This window comes from Crocuta crocuta, unplaced genomic scaffold (assembly GCF_008692635.1).
Source record: "Crocuta crocuta isolate KB4526 unplaced genomic scaffold, BGI_CrCroc_1.0 scaffold56, whole genome shotgun sequence".
In the NCBI taxonomy this organism is placed as follows: domain Eukaryota; kingdom Metazoa; phylum Chordata; class Mammalia; order Carnivora; family Hyaenidae; genus Crocuta; species Crocuta crocuta.
The window spans coordinates 4164221-4180951 of record NW_027531334.1 but is presented as its reverse complement, the minus strand read 5'-3'; the positions used below and the strand labels follow the sequence as shown (position 1 = coordinate 4180951).

The window sequence follows — 16731 nt, the reverse complement described above, 5'->3', positions numbered from 1 at the left end:
GAGCATTTCATCATTGTTTCTCTTGCCAATAATATTTTGCAGGCTTGTGGATTTGTAAACGGTATGATTACTTTTCAAACAGTTCAAGATACTAGCTGTTTTAATTATTTTACCAGGTCTTGGTTAAATGTTATTTCCTCCAGGAAGCTTCCCCTGACCTCCCAATCTCGGTTGGTACCCTTTGTTTGCATCCCTGTGGCACCCTGCACAATGCCTGGCCACCTGCCTATTATCTAGGCCTATGGTCCTTGAACACAGCCCAATGCCTTTGTCATTCACCGCTACATCCCATAGCGTTGCATGTAATAGGCCTTCATTAATGAATTGTTGGATGAGTAGACAAAGTTGTGGGGGAAATTAAGTCAATACATCATCTTTATGTTATAATATTTTGGTCATTATTAATATCCATTTCATCCTTTCAGGCTCCATGAAACCTCCAACAGACCCTCTGCTTAATGTTGTCACATCCACCCTTGCTACCCGAACTTCTCCAGCCAACAGCGTATCTCCTACAAGTAAGAATGTTGTCACACGGCCTTCCTTTTTTTAAAAATTATTTTTTAAAATTTGAGTATAGTTGACACACAATGTTACATTAGCTCCAGGTGTACAACATAGTATTTTAACTTCTAGGTGTGTTGTGCTCACCACAACTATAACCACCGTCTGTCTCCATACAACATTGTTAAACTACCACTGACTATATTCTCTATGCTATGCCTTTCATCCCCATGGCTTACGCCTTTCATAACTAGAAACCTGTGTCTTCCCCTTCCCTTCATCCATTGTGTCCATCCCCACTCTCCTTTCCCCTCTGGCAACCATCAGTTTGTTCTCTGTATCTATAGATTTGATTCTTCTTGTTTGTTTATTTGTGCTTGTTTTTAGACTCCACACATAAGTGAAATCATGTGATATTTGTCTTTTCCTGTCTGACTCACTTCATGTAGCATAATACCCTCTATCCATGTTCCTGAAGATAGCACAAACTCATTCTTTTTTTTAAGGATGCATAATATTCCATTTTCCTTATCCATTCATCTATTGATAGACCCTTGGGTTGCTTTCGTATCTTGGCTCTTGTAAATAATGCTGCAATAAACATAGGGGTGCATAGATCTTTTTGAATTAGTATTTTCACTTTCTTTGGGTAAATACCCAGTGGTAAAGTTATTGGATCATGTGATATTTCTATTCTTAATTTTTTCTTCATACTATTTTTCCACAGTGGCTGTACCAATTTACATTCTTGCCATCAGTATATGAGAGTTCCTTTTTCTCCACATATTCTCCAGCACTTTTTATTTCTTGTCTTTTTTATTTTGCCACTCTGACAGGAGTAACGTGATATCTCTTTGTAGTTTTGATTTGCGTTTCCCTAATGGTTAGTGATATTGGGCATCTTTTCATCTGTCTGTTGGCCCTCTGTATGTCTTCTGCAGAAAGAAATGTCTGTTCAGTTTCTCTGCCCATTTTTTTAAATCAGACTTTTTGTTTTTTTGCTGTTGAGTTGTACACGTTCTTTATTTCATTTTTTAAGCTTTTATTTTAATTCCAGTTAGTTAACATACAGTGTTATATTAGTTTCAGATGTACAATATAGTGATTCAACCATTCCATACATCACCTGGTGCTCATAATGACAAGTTCCTTAATCCCCATCACTTATTTACCTATTTCCCCACCCACCTCCTTTCTGGTAACCATCAGTTTGTTCTCTATAGTCAAGAATCTGTTTCTTGATTTTTCTCGCTCTCTTTTTTACCTTTGCTCATTGTTTTGTTTCTTCATATGAGTGAGATCATATGGTATTTGTCTTTCTCTGACTGACTTATTTTACTTAGCATTGCACCCTCTAGCTACATCTATGTTGTTGCAAATGGCAAGATTTCATTCTTTATTATGGTTGAATAATATTCCATTGTATATATGTACACTATATCTTCTTTAACCATTCATCCATCAATGGACAGTTGGCCTGCTTCCATACTTTGGCTATTATAAATAAGACTACAAACATGTATGAATCCCTTTGAATTAGTGTTTTTGTGTTTTTTGGTAAATACCCAGTAGTACAATTACTGGACTGTAGGGTAGTTCTATTTTTGATTTAGTGAGGAGTTTCCATACTGTTTTCCACAGTGGCTGCATCAGTTTGCATTCCCACTAACAGTACATGAGGGCTTCCTTTTTCTCCACATCCTTGCCAATGCTTGTTGTTTCTTGTTTTTGTTTTTAGCCATTCTGATAGGTATAAGGTAATATCTCATTAGAGTTTTGATTTGCATTTCCTTAGTGATATAATGAATAATGTTGAGCATGTTTGCATTAATCTATTGTCCATCTGGATGCCTTCTTTGAAGAAATGTCTCTTCACATCTTTTGCGCATTTTTTAATTGGATTTTTGTTTTTTGAGTTTGAGTTGTATGAACTCTTTACATATTTTGATTATTAACCTCTTAATGGCTATATCATTTGCACATATCTTCTCCCATTCAGTAGATTGACTTTTTGTTTTGTTGATGATTTTGTTTGTTGTGCAAAAGCTTTTTATTTTCATGTAGTCCCAAGGTTTGTTTTTGCTTTCGTTTCCTTTGCCTTAGAAAACATCTAGAAAAATGTTGCTACAGCCAGTGTCAGAGAAATCACTGCCTGTGTTCTCTTCTAGGCTTTTTATGGTTTTAGGTCTCACATTTAGGCCTTCAATCCGTTTTGAATTTATTTTTGTGTATAATGTAAGAAAGTGGTTCAGTTTCATTCTTTTGTGTGTAGCTGTCCAGTTTTCTTAGCACCATATTAAAGAGATTTTTTTTCCCATTATATATTCTTGCCTTGTTTGTCATAGATTAATTGTCCATACAAGCATGGCTTTATTTCTGAGTTCTCTATTCTGTTCCTTAGGTCTATTTTTGTGCCAGTACCATACTGCTTTGATTACTATAGCTTTATAGTATATCTTGAAATCTGGAATTGTGATGTTTCCAGCTTTGTTCTTTCTCAAGATTGTTTTGGCTACTCAGGGTATTTTGTGATTGCAGGAAAATCTGAGTATTATTTGCTTTAGTCCTGTGAAAAATGATGTTGGTATTTTGCTAGGGATTTCATTGAATTTGTAAATTGCTTTGGGTAGAGTGGACATAAAATGTTGTTGGTATTTTGATGATGATTGCATCAAATCTGTAGGTTGCTTTGAGTAACATGGACATTTTAACAGCATTAATCCTTCCTATCAATGAGCATGGGATACCTTTCTGTTTGTTTGTGCCATCTTCAATTTTTTTCATCAATGTTCTATGGTTTTCAGAGTATGGGTCTTTTATCTTCTTAGTTAAGTTGATTCTTTGGGGGATTCTGGATGCAATTATAAATGGAATTATTTCTTAATTTCTCTTTCTGAGACTTTTTCATTAGTGTTAGAAAAACTACTGATTTCTAGGTATTGATTTTGTATCCTGCAACTTTATTGAATTCATTTATTATTTCTAGTAGCTTTTTGATGGAGTCTTTAGGATTTTGTATATTTAGTAGCATGTCATCTGCAACTGGTGACTATACTGTTTACTTTCCATGAGATATCAGCCCTTTAACCAAGCAGATTGATAAAGAAACATTTTGGAAAATTTGTATGATTCATGTTCCTTTATTATCTATAACATTTTAGGTAAGCATAGTAAGGACTATTCTCATGGCTTTAAAGAATTAACATAGCTTCCAAAGCCCTTCACTTGAAGCCCTGGCAAAATTAGGGCCAAGAAATATGTAGTGAGAAATTTAAATTCTGTATTTATTATTGAATAGGTTAATAAATTGACAGTCTTCTTCTACAACTGTGTTCTCAGTGGGGTGTTTAAGAAATTGGGTATAAATGGGCACCCTGTGGACCAGATGTAGTTAGACAGTTTTAAATTTAAATTTGTTCTGGTGCAAATTAATTTTGACAAAGTTGGCTGGTGAGGACTATGAATTCAGCCTCCCAGTGGCATTATTAATAATGGAGGCCAGGCTGGGTCAGTGTTACTATGGCAAAGGGATAGCAGTGACTTTCAGAAGGTCGTATTGATGCAAACAAATCATAAATTCCCATGACCGTGGCCTTTGTGTTTAACAAGGAACCACAGTTACCGTCTTTAATACGAAAAATGTATATTCTATGTAGAGGAGAAGTACAGTTCTCATTTCTTATTTAATTAAAACTATCAATTTTAGCTCAAAATGAGAACTGAAATGGAAATAAAACAAAAGCAGTCAGTAAAAATGAACAATTCTTTCAGCCTGGAGCCTTTTGGCATATAGCCTGCAGTCACTGTCATAGGTTGATACCTCTCAGAAAATGAAGCATGTGGCGGGGTAAGAAATGTCTGCAAATCACCCATCAGAAAATTTACATCCATCTGACTTTTCCTAGTTCTTAATGTTTTGCAATTTTATTTGAAGCTGCTTTTTCTTCCACTTCTAACTCATCATTCAGCAGTAAACTGTAGTAGATTATGTGATTCTTCACTCAACAAATATTAGCATATTCAAATATAATACCTTAAATTTCTTTAGAACTCCACATATTAGGCAGTTATCCAGTGCCCCATAACAAATTACCCCCCAAATTAGCCTCCTATAGAAAAGCATATATTTTCTTACATGATTTTAGGGTCAGAAATCCAGGAGCAGCTAAGCTGAGTGGTCTGGCTCATGTGTTTTCATGGGATTATCGTTAAGCGGGGTTGGCCGGGGCTTCAGTTATCTGAAGGCTTGACTGGGGCTGAGGGTTCTGTTTTCAAGTTTCAGCGTGTTGTCAGAAGGCCCTAGTTCCTCACCACACAGTTTTCCTCCATAAGGTTTCTCACATTATGGCAGCAGCCCTCCCTCAGATCAAGTAACAAGTACTCTACTTGAGAAATAGAGTAACCAAGACGAAAGCCACACTGCCTTTTTATTGCACAGCATCATTTTGCTTTATTGTATCTGTTAGAAGCGAGTCACTAAGTCCAGCTCATACTCAAGAGGAAGAGACTTAGGCTCCACTTCTTGAGGGAAGAGTATCAAAGAATTTGTAGACAGATTAAAGCCACCATGTCCTGTCATGTAGAAAATGCTTGCACATAAAATGCAATGTGGTTTGATCTTTATTATGAGAGGTAGACAGAGCAAGCATCATTGTCCCCATTTTCCAGATGAAGACACCAAGATGCTGAGAGCTTACATGATAACACAGCTAGTAAGTGGCAAAGTTAATATTCATACCAAAGTCTTCTGAACTAAATCTAGTTCTATCCACATTTGATACCAGGTTGTCTCCAACTGGTCTGAACACTTCCTGAGGATGGGGAATATATGCTTAGCAAGAGTAGACACACACAATTGGGGCACCTGGGTGGCTCAGTCGGTTAAGCGTCCACTTTGGCTCAGGTCATGATCTCACGGTATGTGGGTTGGAGCCCCGCATCGGGGTCTGTGCTGACGGCCAGCTCAGAGTCTGAAGCCTATTTCAGATTCTGTATCTCCCTCTCTCTCTGACCTTCCCCTGCTCATACTCTCTCTCTTTCTCTCTCTCTCTCTCTCTCAGAAATAAATTTTTAAAAAAAGAGTAGACCCACAAAAATACTAGTTGAATAAATGAATGAATAAAAGAATCAATGAGAATACTGTTCCTTCACTATATAAATGCCATTTAATAGATTCCATGATGTCTTAAAAAAGAAATGATATTTCGTTTCTGCCTTCAAAAAGGTTGGAGTGTACTTGGAAAGAGATAATATGTGCACATAAAAAATGATAATTCAAAATAGTGAGGTGAAAGGTGCTACATCTTATAGAATTAAAATGCTCGGGAGGGAGCAGACCCGCAAGTCTTGGGCTTTAAGTCAGGAGACGTCCCTGTGGGTACATGGAGTCAGGAAAGGTTACCAAAGCAAGAAAATACGATGACCCCTTTAAGTATGTATTGTATTTATTTGACTCAGTTGAGAGCTTGAAGAAAACATTCTAAACAAAGAGAACAACGTGAGTAGTTGTGCATCGGCAAGGATGTTTGTGGCAATTTGAGAAAATATTAGTAGTTAAGCTTGGGTCAGTGGGTGGGATTGTGTAGCAGAGAAGCAGGGGAGAAGAAGTAGTAGCGAGAACCATAAGCCCCAGCCTAAGCTTTCTCCGTGTTATCACTTAGGATATGAGGCTGAGAGTTCAATAAATATTTTTTAGAAAGGAAGTGATGTAATTTATTCACCGAATATTTACTAAACACTTACTCTTCTAGGTACTAGGAATACAACAGGGAACAAAAAAGAGAAAACAGCTATGCCCTCATGACACTAACATTCTCCCAGTTAAAAGCAGAAATTCATTTCTCCTAGCTGAGTTTCCCATGGGGTCAGTTGACATACACAACAACGTGGATGGAACTGGGGGGTATTATGCTAAGCGAAATAAGTCAGCGACAGACAGATGTCATATGTTTTCACTCATATGTAGAATTTGAGAAACTTCACAGAAGACCTCAGGGAAGGGAAGGAAAGATAAGTTACAAACAGAGAGGGAGGCAAACCATAAGAGACTCTCAAATATAGAGAACAAATTGAAGGCTAATGGGGGTGGAGGTTTGGGGGGCAGGGAAAATGGGTGATAGGCATTGAGGAGGGCACTTGTTGGGATGAGCACTGGGTGTTGTATGTAAGCGATGAATCATGGGATTCTACTCCTGAAGCCAAGAATACACTGTATACACTGTATATTAGCTAATTTGACAACAAAGTATTTTAAAAGATAAAAATAAAAAATAAAGATAAAACGTGACTTACATAATGCATATGTCGATCAAATCACCATGATGTACACTTTAAATACCTTAACAGTTTGTCAATTGTACTTCATGAAAGGTAAAAAATAATAAATGAATAAATAAAAATGCGACTTAAAAGTCTGCTAAAAAAAAGAAAGAAAACAACTATGCTGTCATGACATTAACATTCCGCCAATTAAAAGCAGAAATTCATTTCTTCTAGCTGAGTTTTCCATGGCATTAGTTGACATACGTTAAATGCGTCGATCAGAACAAACACCCTTATTTCTGTGAAGAAATGCAAGGAGAGGAAAAGGACTTTTGTTCCCTTTAAGAAACGTGCTATGTAAAATAGTTCTAGTATTAGGGAAAGAATCCAGTGAAATAAACGTATTTGTCAAAAAGCAGGAAAACACATTACTTGATCTATTATGACAAGATAATGATATGGTTGGGAAATTTCTGGAGAGTCACAAGAGCTCCTTTAGGTAAGATCCTACCACACTGAACCTCTCAAGGCTGTTTTACATCAGGGGTTCTCACTAGGGAGATTTTGCTGCTCTCGCTCCCAAGGACATGTGACAGTGTCTAGGGACATTTCTTATTGCCACAATTGTGTGTGTGGGGGGGAGGGTGCTATTAGCCAAGGCCAAGGATGCTGCTACATATTGTATGGCACAGGACAGGACAGCCTCCACAACAAAGAATTCTCCAGTCCAAAATGTCAACAGTTCCGAGGCTGAGAAACCCTATTTTAGATCAAGGCTTGCATATAATAAGAGTAGCTCGTTCTCGCTTGACTAAATCTGGACCTCTGTCAAAGTAATAAATTATGTTTGGAACAGTTTTCAGTCTGAAATGTCAAAAGATGTTAAATCAGTTGTGCATTATAGCTAAATGAAACTTATTTTCTTAGAACGAACCCCGAATTATATCTGAAAACTCCAAATTTTGTCTTGAAAACCTGAAGGGTAATTGTGAAATTGCATGATGACTGGCTGCCTCATGTCTCAGAGGCTGGGAGGATTCACCCTTTGTGTTCTTTGAAGGACGCAAGATGGGACATGTGATGGAAACCAACTTCAAAAGGCTATGGTTTCAGTCCAAATTCTAAGATGGAATGTGCTATATAATTCAGTCATAATTATTCAGCTACATGCCTGGCTGCAGACATCCGGTTTGTATTTTTTCTTCCTCAGAGAAGGGATATTTTTTAAACAAACGCAAGGTAATGGAAACAGTATTCTTTTACTAGAGAAGGGGACCCTTAGAACTCCGAGCCAACTGCAAGAGTTACCCGGGGAGCTGCGAGCATTTCAACCTGAACTGATAGGTGTTTTCTGAGTCCTAGCTGCATTTGCAGCAGTGTTCCAGGAAAAGACAGGAGGCTGACAAGCCAAGTGGGGAGATGAGACAAGCCAGTGGATGGACCAGTCTCAGGTGGGGCAGTACATGACTCAGGTGCTCCCGCTGCTGAGTAGAGCTCTATGCCTTCTAACTCTGACTTTGAATTGGCTCCGAGTCGTGTGACTTTAGAGAACAGGTCTCGGAAATTCTAACCCCAATGGCGGCAATCATTCAAGACATCCATTCATCCAACAGACACACACTGAGTGCCTACAAGGTGCCAGGAACTTTAGAGGCGCTGAGATACAGTGACGATCAAGACAAGCAGACACCTGGCTGCCCAGAGCTTACAATCTAGCAGGGCCCACCTGCCTCGCATCCTATTTCACTGTCCACTGGGCCACAGGCCTTTCGGCTCTGCCTCACTGCACATGACCCTTGGACCTGATGATGCTGGTTTTGATATTAAGCCTTCTCTCAAGCTTTAGCTGGTCCTCACAGTCTAGATCTTTCTATCCCTGAACACTTCAGATAAAATACCAGGTCCAGTCTGACTCTAACCATTGGCTAGCTCTCCAGGCAAGCACACCTGATCCTCAGCGGGTGGGGTAACAGACACTGAGGGGTACAGATTGTAAGAAGCAGCCCCCCAGGGGATGCACCCAAACTACTGATTTATGAGAAAGCATGTCAGAATGGCTGGAGGGATTACACTGGAAAATACGCCATTGGACAAGATGGTCAAGTATAAATCACTGGGGGAAGCAGATCAGAAGATCAGTTGCAAGTCAAGATGTTGGATGTTAGAGTAAGAAGGGGATCTAGAGAAAGCTCTCTAGTCTGACAAAGTAGAGGAGTGCTGGCAACAGTGGAGAGTGGAATCAGGAAAGTCTGCCCAGGGAGCTGGAAGGAAATACAGACTCAGGTGGAATGAAGATGAGACATGGATCTTTAGACAGTCATCCTGAGCAAAGATCTAAAATTAAATGAGTGTTGGGCGTGAGAAGACAAGCAGGGTAAGTGCTGACGGTGCTTGCTGGGAGGACACAGCTTGCTTAGGTGAGGCGCAGCCAGGTGACCATGAGCTTCAGTTAAGGGCTAAGGATTTGGGCGGGAACAAAATGCCAACAAAGAGCTGCTGTGGCTTTGACAGTATGTGAAAAATAGGAGTGATACAGAGGTGACAGGTATGGTAAGTGGTAGCAGCAAGAATAGAGCATGAAGACCAAACGATGCAGATTGTACGTGATGTAAAGTGATAACGGTCTGAACTAGAGTGGGCATGTGTAGCAGTGGAGAATACTTCAACAGAAGACCCAGCATGGCTGGTCTGCCTAAATATGAGGGATAAATAAAAGGTTTTTACAAGACTATCATACCAGTTTTTTTCCTAGTAATTACCTAAATTTTTAACCAACTAACCCTTTTATGTTATAGCATTAAGCAATAATATTAACAATATTTGTTAGTATTTGAGTGCCTCTGCTGTGCCTGGCACCATTTTAAACTAGTAAATGTATTATCTCATTTCATTCCCCCAACAACACAATGCTTTAGGCACTATTTTTATCCCCATTTTACAGATGAAGATATTGAGGCACAAAGAGTTTTTTTGTTTGTTTTGTTTTTATTTCTAGGAGAGAGAGACAGCGTGAGCAGGGGAGGGTCAGAGAGAGAGGGAGTCACAGACTGAAACAGGCTCCAGGCTCCGGGCTGGCAGTCAGCACAGAGCCCGACGCGGGGCTCGAACCCACGAACCGCGAGATCATGACCTAAGCGAAAGTCGGACGCTTAACCGACTAAGCCACCCAGGCGCCCCGAGGCACAAAGAGTTTAAATAACTTAACCAAAGTCATAGAAAAAGTGCTAGATCCAGGATGGAGCCCAGACAAGTTTCAGAGCCTGAGTCCTACTGCCTCTGACAGTGCATGATGGGTGCTCAATAAATGTCTTTAGACACCGAATAAATCCATTCCTGTGTGAAACTGTATAGCTGACATGAAAAGGTCAACATGACAGTTATGCCTGTATTAATCTTTCTCTTCTCTGGATCAGTGTTTTCTGAGAAATGCAGCCTCCAGAAGTGGGGCTAACATTTCCTCAGTCAGAAATAAATTGGAGAAAAAGCCTCCTCCATCCATTACCCCTTTCCCTCTCAACATTATTATAATATAATTTCATTGTCCAGAGACATGTACAGAATCCATATAAAATTCCAGCGCTCTCCTTTAACCCTGCGAAATTCTAATCATTGCATCTTCCCCACCACTTTGCACCCGGGGCTTCTTTTGCAAGTTGTCAAAGAATTTCTCATTTTTTTCCCATACCCATCACCTGTAAGTCAAGGGTAGCCTTCTTGATGACTAGTTTACTTGGAGTATTTGTTTATCCAGTTTTCTTCCTTTGGAGCAAGGTAGCTCTGGGGAAAAAACAACTATTGGATGGCCTATTCTTCCACTCATTTCATAAATTATTGAGTGTCTGTAAATGCCCCAGGAGCTCGGTACTGCTTACTGTCATTTCCCCCAGTGGGGTCCTGGAAACCCTTCCTAGACCAGAAATCCAGCCATACACATTGCTTTAGCCTTTCAGTGAACACACATTCCGCAATTTGCCTCCCATGGGCAAACAGTCTTGTGCAGAGATTAAGATTTCATACCATATATTTCCTTTATGCTGGTGTGAAGGTCAATATGCACATAATCCTGACATCAGGGCTTGATGAAGGCAACTCACATGTGTTTAGATGTAGTTGGTGGCCTATATTCATTTAAGTGCAGTTCTCCAGTTAATATCATTATGAGTTTAAAGGCTCTTTGGGCTGCGGGTGATTTGAATGAGTGCAGTAACACATTTGCAGGAGAGGCTAGGTGACTACACGGATAGACACTACGTCCACGTGTTGTAGCCACCCCAGCCGAGATCAGTGAACAGAATACAGGAACACAGATTGGCGTCACACACACTTCTTTATTCAGCGCTGGGCATGCTTGGGGAGCACCCAAACCAAGCAGCCCCGAATAGCAGCAGGGGAGAGCTTATATTCTTGAGCTTATCAGGCTTGACTAGGCTCCCAGACATCTGTGTGACTAGGACCTGTTTCTTTAAGATACAAATATTGCCTATGTGGCAAGCAGGCTGCAGAGGCAGACAGCACAGTTGTTGTGCTAACTTTCTGGTGCAGTTCTTGAGAAACTTATCTTGCAAGGGTGAGGTTAGCTTGCTATGCACACAGTGTTCTAATCTTCTAGTTTCTTATGTATAAAGAATATATTGGCCAAAGGTTATAACCAGAGGAGGGGGCTTTAACATTTCCCCTTTTTGTTGTGAATACGTCAAATCATGGACTCATAATGCTCAAATAGCTCCTCACCCGGGGCTGTAGCTAGTCTCATATAGTTGTGGTTAGATAATGCTAGCAACTTGATGGAGTTAATTCCCTGTGTAATGTAGTGCAGTAACCAGTTAAGAATGCAGGAACCAAATGTGAGCATGAGCAGGAGTATAATCAGGGGTCCAGCTACACCACTGAGGAGGGTAGTCAGCCAGGAGGACTAATTAAACATCCTATGATAACATGGTTTAGAAATAGTCCTCAAGCATTCTCTTTCATTTAAAATTTTCTGAACTAAGCACAAGATTTTTTTTTAATAACGCCTGAGTTATTAGTATAAAAACAGCCGGTTTCCCTTAGGCCCATATATAGTCCATCTTGTTACAGGTATAGCAAGTCAAGGCCATGTCTGTTCTGGAGAACAACTTCTGCAAGGGAGTCCACCTGTTCTTTCAGTTGACCAATGGTGTCTTTCAGAGTGTACAGGTCCTGATCTATCTGGTGGCTGAGTTCTTTTAAGCCAAGTTCACCTTGGATGAGGGCTGATGTGCCAACAGATGCTGAGCTGGCAATGCCAAGTCCCAGGAGCAATGGGAAGAGGACAGGGGCTCCTCATCAGGTTTGGCGACCTTGCGAGACAAAGTGTAACCTTTCTTTTTTTTTAATTTTTTTAAATTTTTATTTATTTCTAGGAGAGAGAGAGAGACAGCGTAAGCAGGGGAGGGTCAGAGAGAGAGGGAGATACAGACTCTGAAATAGGCTCCAGGCTCTGAGCTGGCAGTCAGCACAGAGCCCGACGCGGGGCTCAAACCCACGAACCGCGAGATCATGACCTAAGCGAAAGTCGGACGCTTAACCGACTAAGCCACCCAGGAGCCCCAAGTGTAAACTGTCTTTAGGCCCGTTGTAGAGGGATACCTGGGGCAAGACAAAAACTAAAATACAAATGTTAGTTTTCACCTGTGTCAAAGCTACCCGATGAGGTGCATCGAGTAAGGCCATTGTCACAAGCGAGCCAGGTGCTGTTGGGTGTCTGATAATATAGACTAGCATTGCCTGGGACAACAACGGTCTGGTTACAGTTTTCTAGATACCCAGAGGTGTCCCACGAGGTGCTTGATGAAACCAAACAGGTCCCAGTCCCCTGGACATCCCCGAAAGTGAGATGGGGGGTGGTGAGGAGTCCCATTCGCATCCTATATTATTTTTATTGGCCGTTAGGTTCTGGGAAAACCCCATTCCTATATAATAGGGGGGGTCTTGGATTTAGGCATAACCAACAATCTTGTCCAAGATCAGATGAGCTGGCATTGATAGTATGAAGAACAGAGGAGAGCATTCGGAGCAGTTCGGACTGAAAGGCAGACGACGCAAGTGGCAGAGGGGCCGGTGGGGATACGGTAGGTGTGATAGAGAACATGCCCTCGCTAGGCTTGGTCAGTGGAGTAGTCTGGGGCATTGGCCGCGGTTATTGTTTTATTGGCAGTAGCAGCCTGGCCGGACCAATGGGCATAGGGTTTCTTGGTTGATCTTTCCCTTGTATATTAAAATAGAGGCCAGAGTCATATCCAGTTAAATACAGGCAAAGCCCCCAAGTCCATCCAGTGAGCCAGTAATGCTGTCCTGCAGTATTGCCTGTCTTGATGGTAATTACAATTGGGTTACGAGAACCCACTAGACAAGTGTTAGGAGGGACCCCCCTGGAAAGGGAGCGAAAGGGATCCTCTTGTTTTAATGAGCCCGTGAAGGTGGAAATAGTTTCATAACCCCATTGGACACATGACCATTGACTATTTCTTTCATAACCTAGTCCCCAGCTTCCTTGCCTATCCTGGATGCCGGGCCTCCAGCCCCAGGGGCAGGCATATATCCCTGTACCTTGTCATTTCTTTTCAGCTGGTTGTATGCCACATCCAGGACCACCTCTGTACCCAGAGTTGACACTGGCTCCACCGTAAGCTGAGGTAGTCCATTGTAAGATCTCAGCTCTGCGGATGGGGAAGAATCCCTTCCCCAATTTACAGAGGTCTACCGTTAGGTGAGGACTGGCAGCATTAGGGGAGTTGGAAGCCATTACTTCCCTGGAACTATTAACAACCGATTCCCAAATTCCAGGTTGATGAGTGTTTCTCCAAGCAGTGGAGAAACTAAGTAAGGTCAGGAGCCAGAGGACTGGAAGAATTTGACCTTGAGCTCTCCAGCAGGTTGGGCTTTCCATGCTGAGGCTGGTTTCAAATGGGAAACGTGTATCCAAAGGTTAATGCCTTGCACTTTCACAGCAGTAAGGATTGCTAGGTAGACAGTGCCAGGCCCTTTTCATTTGCGTTCCAATCCTTTGGAGGTGAACTTACAGACCCAGACTGAACCCCTGGGTTGATATATCCGAGGGTTGTTGACAGTCACATGTAGTTGAACCTGGCAAATAGAGGGCCAGATGTCCTGGTAGCCCCTGTCAAGTGCCTGCAAGGATTATAGTTGCTGGCGAGAGGCTTGACTTCAGTGAAATAGACTTCCCAATGTTCACCCGGTTGGGTGCCTTGGCTCTGGTGTCCTTCTTTTGGAGCGGTCCTTCCTGGATTGACCTTTGCACAGGTCTTACAGCTGGGAGCTATGTGGTCAGCTGTAGATTTCTCTCCTGGGAAGAAGAAATGAGGTCCCAGGGCTTGGAGCATTTTGGTTCGGCCTGGATGAGTGGCTCGGTGGAACTGCTGGAGTAGACTGTGCGCTAAAGTTCATGGGAGCCCAACCTGTCCTGCGGGGAGGGACCACCATCCATCTTCTCTTTGGGTTCCTCCCCTGGAGTGGTAGAAATCCTAGTCCTCAGGTGGGCTTCTGGGGCAGCTCTGGCAGAGTGAGGACTTTTACAACTAGGATGTCCTTTCTTTTTGCTGCTTCCTTAGTAGCATAGTCCACCCAACGGCTTCCTTTTGCCTCATTGTGTTCCCCTTTCTGGTGTGCTTTGCAATGGACTATTGCAAGAGCTTTAGGCATCCAAACCGCTTCCAGCGGGGCTAAAATTTCTTCCTTGTTTTTGATGTCCTTTCCTCCAGAGGTTAGTAGCCCTCATTCCTTATAGATTGCCCCATGAACATTAGCAGTAGTAAATACATACCGGCTGTCAGTCTAAATGGTAATAGTCTTTCCCTGCCCCATTCACAGGGCCTGAGTCAGAGCAATGAGTTCAGCTTTTTGGGCTGAGGTCTCCCAGGGAAGGGCAGTACTCCAAAGAGTCTCCTTTTCAGTAACTATGGCTGCCCCTGCATAGTGGACCCTGTTGTCAACAAAGTTATTGCTGTCTGTAAACAAAACCAAGTCTGGATTCTCAAGGGGAGTATCCTTGAGGTCAGGGTGACTGGAGGGCCTCTAAGACCTCTGGGCAGTGATGTGCTGGGGTGGATTCATTGAGGTCCGGCAGCAATGTTGCAGAATTCATGCAGGCAGCCTTAGAGAATAACAACTGAGGTTGGTCTAACAGCAGTACCTGATACTGGGTAATTATGGAGTGAGTCATCCAACGTTCTGGTGCCCGAAGAATAAGGTCTCAACTGCATGAGGGGCAATGACTTGTAGCTGTTGTCCAAATGTTAGTTTATCAGCTTCTTTTATGAGGAGGGCAGTGGCTGCAATGGCCCAAAAACAAGATGGCCAGCCTCCAGCAACGGGATCAAGTCTCTTAGATAAGTAGGCCACCGGCTTCCTCTAAGGGCCTATGGTATGGATAAGGACTCCTGTAGACAGTCCTCGAGATCCATTGACAAACAGTTGGAAGGGCTTGTTTAAGTCTGGCAAAGCTAAGGCAGGAGCTGAGATGAAGGCCTGTTTCAGGGAATCAAAAGCCTGTTGTTCGCTGGGGCCCCGGACAAGGGATCCATTTCCCCCAGCAGCTGAATATAGGGGCTTGGCAATTTCTGCAAAACCTGGGATCCAGAGGCGGCAGTATTCCACTGCCCCTAGGAACGCTTGAACCTGCCTCCTGATAGATGGGACAGAAACACCAGTGATTGCAGCAATGTGAGAGTCTGAAAGTTCTTTTTTTCTCCTTCTAAATTGCACCCCAGGTAAGTAACAGAGGGGGTGCACAACTGTGCTTTCTTAGCAGATACCTGGTAGCCAAGCTTGGCCAAATTCTCAAGTAAGTCCTTTGTAGCTGTTAGGTATTCCTCCTCGTTGTCAGCAACAAGGAGGGGGTCATCTACATATTGTAGCAGGGAGCAAGTGGGCCATTTCTGATAGCAAAAGGTCAGGTCCAAGCTTAAGGCTTCATTAAAAAGAGTGAGAGAATTTTTAAACCCTTGTGACAGATGGGTCCAAGTCAGTTGTCCAGAAAATCCTCCCTTTGGGTCAGTCCATTCGAAAGCAAAGATGGGCTGACTCACTGGAGCCAAAGGTATGCAGAAAAAATGCATCCTTGAGATCTAGCACAGTATACACAGTGCATTCAGGTAAGAGACTAAGGAGGGTGTAAGGATTGGGCACAGTCGGGTGGATGGTTTCAACCCACTTATTGACCTCACGAAGGTGCTGTACTGGTCTATAGTCCATAGTCCCTGGCTTCTTGACAGGGAGCAAAGGTGTGCTCCAAGGAGATTGGCATGGAACCAAAACACCAGCTTCCTGTAGTCTCTGGATATGCACCCGAATCCCTTCCCATGCTTCCTTAGCCATAGGGTACTGCCGCATGTTTGCTGGAGTAGCGGTGGCTAAGATCGTCACTATTACCAGAGCGAGGTGACTAGCCAGTCCAGGTGGGTTAGTCTCTGCCCACACTAGGAATTTCTTGTTGCAGTGTAGTAAGGATATGGCTTTGGCATTCAGGCCATGCTTCTGTTAGGAGTAGGTATTCCTCAGAGAGAAGGCAGGAAGCAACCAGGATAGGAGCCGGCCCAGAAGGGTGAAACTCGGCTTGGGGAGTCTAGGTGGCAGAGGAGACAGTTGCCTGTAATTTTTGAAGCAAATTATGCCCAAACAGAGGGGCGGGGCATTCAGGAATGGCTAAGAAAGAGTGGGTAACAATACCTTTTCCCAGGTCCACAGCTCTTCCAGTAGTCCATGGGTATTTTTTAGGGGTCCCTCTTGCCCCTACAATAGTAGTTTTGTTTTTGGAGAGAGGCCATCCACCCTAAGCAGCACAGAATGTGTTGCTCCTGTGTCGATGAGAAAGCGGACAGAATGGCTCCCTATCTTCAAAGTTACCCTGGGCTCTGAGGGGGCCAATAAGAAACCCCAACCCCCTCAGTCATCTTCATCAGTGAGTAGAATCTTTTTAGGGCCTTC

At 42.5% G+C, this 16731-nt stretch overlaps 1 protein-coding gene across 5 annotated transcripts in view; it reads left to right on the top strand.

The window, feature by feature from the left end:
* CD96 (CD96 molecule) overlaps nt 1-16731 on the top strand; it is a 100143-nt gene that overhangs the window by 53498 nt on the left and 29914 nt on the right. For all 5 annotated transcript variants that reach the window (XM_077771877.1, XM_077771875.1, XM_077771878.1 and 2 more), the window contains exon 8: nt 426-518. In XM_077771877.1, coding sequence (XP_077628003.1) covers nt 426-518 — 93 coding nt within the window. The remainder of the gene's footprint in view (nt 1-425; nt 519-16731) is intronic.